Source organism: Oncorhynchus nerka, linkage group LG11, assembly GCF_034236695.1.
Source record: "Oncorhynchus nerka isolate Pitt River linkage group LG11, Oner_Uvic_2.0, whole genome shotgun sequence".
NCBI lineage: Eukaryota > Metazoa > Chordata > Actinopteri > Salmoniformes > Salmonidae > Oncorhynchus > Oncorhynchus nerka.
Window position 1 is genome coordinate 44,961,695 of NC_088406.1, and position 6,000 is coordinate 44,967,694.

Sequence of the window (6,000 nt, forward strand, 5' to 3'; positions counted from 1 at the left end):
AGCCCTGCCATTTAGTGACACACAGAGTCTTACACCTGATAGGCTAGTGGACTTCAGACACATCCTTGTGGGTTTTTACATTGAGAAATACCGTTGATAACGGTATTATTATTGATAACCCAAAACAACGTACTTGGCTGAAGAAGAAAAGACGTCACCACCTGAATCCTCCACTGAGATTGGCTGACTAAAATGGACGTAGGTGGTGGGATGACTACTAACGGCAGTAGTGTCACCATACTGTAGGAGCTATAGGCAGCTCTGCACCTACCTGTCTGTGTTGTATTTAGCCAAGCTTGGCAGTTACCTCATCCTTTGATTTTCTTGTCATTTCCTCTGAAACAGCTACAGCATTTGTGTGTATTTTACTGCTTGCACACCCCTCAGTGGACTTGTGACCTTTGAAACCGTACGGGTTTCTGTGCTGATTTTGACCCATAATAGCGGGGTTGCAACCAAAGTGTTGCAGTTAAAAGTGTAGAAGAACATGTCGAACTGTATTGTCACTGTATCACGTAGACATATTTGTGTTTTGTGACATACTCCTCTCATACTGTTCATAAATAACTCCTTTCAGTTCTATACTACTAATAATAAGAACTGTCATGTTTTTCTTGTATAGTTCCTTAATCCAGAATACTATCTCAATGGTGTATTAGTTTTTTTCCTCAAAGAACTCTCTGAGTATTTGCTGGAGTTTGTGTTGGATGGTACATTTGGTTGCAAATGGCATTAGCTGACTATTCTCCCTCTCTTCCCTGGGTCCTTAACTCCCCAGTCGCAGCCTCGGACGGTTCAACACATACGACCAGGCCGCCTTCAACAACCCCCATCTGTTCAGTGAGGGATCTCGGGCCTCGGGGGTGGTGGGTGGCTACAACCCCTACCTCCAGGGGACCTCTCTTAAGGTGCCAGGGATGGAGGCCTACCAGGGTGGGGTGGTCGGTGGGGCCGGAGGCGGGGGCTACGGGAGCCCCTCTGCCCTGCAGCAGGCTCTCCTATCCCCCACCCCCCTGGAGTACCGGCCCCAGCAGCACGTCACCCCCACCCTACAGGGTCTCCTCTCCCCCCGCCACTCCCTGACGGGCCACGCCGACCCCCGCCTGCCCCCCCAGGACCTGGCCTCTTTACTGAAGAGGCAGAGCCCTCGACCGGCACCCCCACGCCCCCAATGTGCCCCAGGACTACGGGGAGATGCTGCTGCGCCAGCTCGGCCAAGGGGAGTCTCTGGAGCCGGGGAGCCCCTACCAACACCTCCTCCAGATCATGCCCCTAGACGTCCAGCCCCCCAGCCTACCCCACTCTGAGAGCATGGAGGAGGATGACCTGCCGCCCGGCTACCATGAGGGCCTCCTGGCCAAGGCCCAAGGCTGTGGGGACGGCCATGACCTACTGGGCCCCCCCCGGGGAGGGACGCCCCCCTACAACTCCCCCACACACAGACACGGCTACATCAGAAGCACCACCACGACCAGAGGTAATGGCCAAGCAGGCTCAACCACAGACGTAGAACCTAGTCATTCTATTTCTGTAGTCTCAAACAGCTTTCACGTCACTGTATGTTAATATTCGCATGCGTTTTACACGCTCTCCTGCTTCGGTCGCACAAGCTACAGTCTACATTGTTAACTTCAGTAATCCCTGCCTCCTTCTCTCCCCCCTTTCCAGACAATGAGCATGTTGACTGCAGGACCCAGGGGCAGCAGGTTATGGAGCAGGGCGGCGTGCCTGACCATAATGGAGTGGGCTACTCCACCAGGGTCCCCCAGGGGGACGGCTATCGGCCCCGGGGCCAGCTACAGCGCCACCACACCATCCAGACCAGCGGCGACGCCTATGTGAGTTTCTCACGGTGCCATAATGTGCTCTGTTTGGGACCATAGAAATAGAATGTACAGAATTTCTCAGCCTCTTATGTAGATCTCAAACGATTGGATAGTTTCAATGGATAGGTCTTAATTTACCTATCAGAGGGCACGATGCACCGTGTTGCTCATACCTATATTTTCAGATCTGTATGGCATGCCTAGGGGTAGGGACGAGGGGTTGATTTGGAATTGAACATTGCGTGCATTTATGAACTTAACGTGTCTTTCTGTACCTCCTCAGGACCAGGCCGAGCCCATGACTGGGATGAGCCTATTGGCTGGCAAGGCTCTGAGCTCCGCCCGCATGTCTGACATCCTCAACCAATCACCTCTGACAGGAAGCCAGCAGCTCCACCAGCGGGAAGAGTCGGGTCAGTGTCACACACACACACACACACCAAATGGGTTAAAGTGAGTGAAACATGGCAGACTCGGTCAAATGTGAACTATTTAAAATAATTTCTATCACATGACTAATGTATAGTGTAATATATGCCATTTTAGCAGATGCTTCTATCCTAAAAACAACTTACAGGGTCAGCCATAGTAATACGCCGCCCCTGAAGCAAATTAGGGTTAAGTGCCTTGCTTAAGGGCACACCGACAGATTTTCACCTCGATGGCTCGGGTATTCGAACCAGCGGCCTTTTGGTTATTGGCCCAACGTCCTAACCGCTAGGCTACCTGCCGCCCAACTGAGCCACGGAGGATCATGCTCATGCACTCACAATACCCTCCAAATACCTGCCTTGAACATGGAGGAGTTCTTCCTTCTGAACGGCTGTGTGTGTGTGTTTTCTCCTGGCAGTATGTGACGTGGAGGGAGAACTCCACGCTGGAGCCTGCTACCCGTCGTCCTGCACCAGCAACATCCTTCACAGCTACAAACCCCCAGACCTTCAGTACAGCATGGAGCAGGCCGGGGTCTAGCACGGGTACGCACATGCACTTAGGCTGCGTCCCAAATGGTGCCCTATTCCTTGTGTAGTGCCCCTACTTTTGACCAGTAGTGCACTATATAGGGAATAGAGAGCTATTTTGGACAACCTTACAGTATGACTCTGTACTCCGTCTACAGTGAGTGAATGTCTTTAGCCAGAATCATGTCAATGGTTGTCCATACTGTTGCCACTGTTTGTTAATGCTGTTTTTAGATCAGCTGTCAGTTAGTTAAACCTTCATTTTGCCAGGCAGTTCATTTTTAGCCTAATTCTCATTCACAGTACTGACTTTGTTGGTCAAGAGGTGAACATGATAAAGCACAGTACTTGAACTATTAGTGCTCCTAGCTAGGGGATATCGAGGGTGAATCTCAATAGTATTACCTTGGTTCCTCACCTCCTCTTTCACCGCCTTCTCGAAGTGCACTGGAGGAGAAGGACCGTGGGGAGGAACCTCAGATCTGCTCTTTCAATGTGTTTTGAGATGAGGGCAAGATGAGGGAAAGACAATTGGGATTCACCCCTAGCGTTAACTCTGTCCCTCTGTGTTCTCTCTCTCCTAGGAGCGTGTCCTGTGTATAAAGGTCCACATCAGCCACCTGTGTTGAGCAGCATCACGCCAAACCGCCATTGTCTGTCTGGAGGGGGCACTCTTTGTCAGTCCTGGGGAGGGCAGGCTGCCTGCAGGCTGCAGTCCGGGGTGGGTGGGAGGGGATTGGCTGGGTGAGGGGAGTGGGTCCAATGCCAGCATTCTGTTCTGCACAGCCATCTAGCAAGCATTGCCATCATTGGCTCTCTCCATTTCTGCTCTTCCATCCGATTGGATAGATTGGGCTCTGCCACCCCCATTCACTTCTTCCTTCCTACCCCTTGTGGTCCCCCTCCCCCAACTGTTGCCATAGCAACACACTCATGCGCCTCAATGTCCCAGGCAGTCATACAGGCAAAATATATAGATCACATAAACATACACGTGCAAACACTCAGCCACAAACCCAAAGTATTCACACCAAGTCTGTGCGTGGGGATTCCTGTGAGGTTCTGTCCGCTCCTCCCTCTCCCCTCCGCTGTATTCCGGTGGACCATTCCGGAGCGGACTGTGATCTCAGATCCTATGAGGCTCTCTCTCAGAATGACCCATTACGTTGGGCTTGCGGGGATGGGTTTGGTTCAGGCTCAGGGGTGCTAAAAAAACAAACATTGGAGCTCAGTGACATCGAGGATTGCACAGCACAACCAGCTCTCCTTTTTACATTTTATTTTCCTGTTCTGTCATTCTTTTTCTTAATTGTTTTTAAAATTAATTTTTACGGCTAATGTTCATCTAGAAGTTATGATCATTATTGTTACTATTATTGTTATTACTGTTTACTGTAAAATAAGTTTTTATTGTTATTATGATTATAATGACAATTATTATTAAAGTAAAAAAAATGTTCTGTGTTGCAAGGAGGACAACATTTTAGTTTTGATTACTTATGTAATTCTGCACTTTCAGTTCAATGCTATCTTTTATTCTTCTCCCTGTTTACCCTCTCATACTGCCTGTTCCTTTTCTCGCTCCCTTGTTCTCTCATGTTTTATGCCCCCCCCCCCCCTGTTCTTCATTCCATCCTTCCTCCCTCTTTTTCCACTCCCCATCGCTCCCCTGCCCCCTCTTGTGACTGTGGCATTGTGGGTAGTTTTAACTGACATTCTTCCCCTTCCTCCTCTGTACAGCGACACCATGTATAGATTGTATCATATTTTTGGGGGGAGGTGTTGGGGAGGCATTTTTATATTGTTATTATTTTGTATTTTTGGATGTCTTCAGATGTCATATTTCTTTTATTTCTTTTATTTGGGGGGGAATATTGAGATTTTTAGCCAAAAGAGTACAGGGAGAAGTCTCCTTCATTGTCATAAAAAAATATTGTTCTTATTGTTTTATTATCGAGACACTTGAAGAGGAGAGTGATTATTTGTGTTACTTTTTATCATTTCAATCATTGTTGCCGTTGCCATTGTTATCGTTCTCTGCTTTTTGGGGGTAGATTTTGCAGGCAAGGGGTTGTAGGGTGGTTCGGTGCTGGGAGTGCAGTAAATGAAATGGAGGGGAACTGTAATATAGCTGACATATCATCCCCATCATCATCATAAGACATTTAGAGGTGGAGAGAGAAAGAACCCTTCTCTCCTCACTCCCCCAATCTGCAGTGGTACCCTCCGTCTCCGACCTCATCGCCCCCCTTATTGGCCGACACACAATGGACATTGCTTCTCCTCCCGACTCTGGCCCCGCTACGGCCACATCTCCAGGAGACTACTACTCCGCGCACATGCTGCCTCCCTTTTCTATCTCTTTCTCGCTCTCTCATTCCCTCCCTTTGTCACATGATCAGCAAGGGAGACCTACTCCAGCCCCAATACTGGATTCAGTCCTCCATCGCTTCAGAAGGAGAGAAATGAGGAACTGACCATAAGCTGAGCGGTCTCGAGTTTTGACCCCAACGCAGTATGTACAGTTCAGATAGTGAGCGTAGGGTTTGGGAGAATGATCCGCCCACCTATCCTCCCCCTTGTCCGCAAGGACTCCCAGTGCATCATGGTCCAGCGAGGGACTGTGTGTGTGTTGCTGATGAGGGACCACCTCCTCGTTTTCTTCTTCCTTATCTGTTTCTGCCTGACTTCCCCCTCATCGTCTGTAAATCACCTCTCTGCTCCTCTCTGTATCCTATGTTCTCTTTTTCTATCCTTTCATTTTTTTTATTTTATTTTTTAGTACAAAAATACTAAAGTGCAACAATGATTAAATAGAATTCCAACCAAACTGAGATGAATTAAATAAATATATATAAATAAATAATTTAAAAAGACAATGTGTTTGGATGATGTTCGATACATTTAAGGAATCTGTAAACCACCTGTGTGGAAGGTTTGCTTGTATTAATGCTTGTCTTTTGCCAGTCTGAATTTCATACTGATTGACTCGATACAAAAGATAGAAGTTATTGTGATGCAGTTGCTTGTAGTTGAGGAGCAGACTTAATGATGGTCAAACATCTTTATGCACTATAACAGGGTTGCTTTCTATTCCAGTTCAATAAAGTCAATTCAGAAAGTAAACAGACACATGGAATTTCAGTTTACTTCCTCAATTGACTGCATTTAAAAATGATCAACCCTGACATATACTCCAGGTTTGACAGTAT

At 47.9% G+C, this 6,000-nt stretch overlaps 1 protein-coding gene across 1 annotated transcript in view; it reads left to right on the forward strand.

Annotated features, from left to right (window-relative positions):
* The window catches only part of LOC115136972 (serine/threonine-protein kinase SIK3 homolog), a 52,407-nt gene extending 46,740 nt beyond the window's left edge, over positions 1–5,667 (forward strand). The window contains 6 exon segments of the mRNA XM_065024583.1: positions 779–1,162; positions 1,164–1,477; positions 1,669–1,838; positions 2,110–2,239; positions 2,677–2,803; positions 3,373–5,667. Coding sequence (XP_064880655.1) covers positions 779–1,162; positions 1,164–1,477; positions 1,669–1,838; positions 2,110–2,239; positions 2,677–2,798 — 1,120 coding nt within the window. The 3' untranslated portion in view covers positions 2,799–2,803; positions 3,373–5,667.
* The last annotated feature ends 333 nt before the right edge of the window (positions 5,668–6,000 follow it).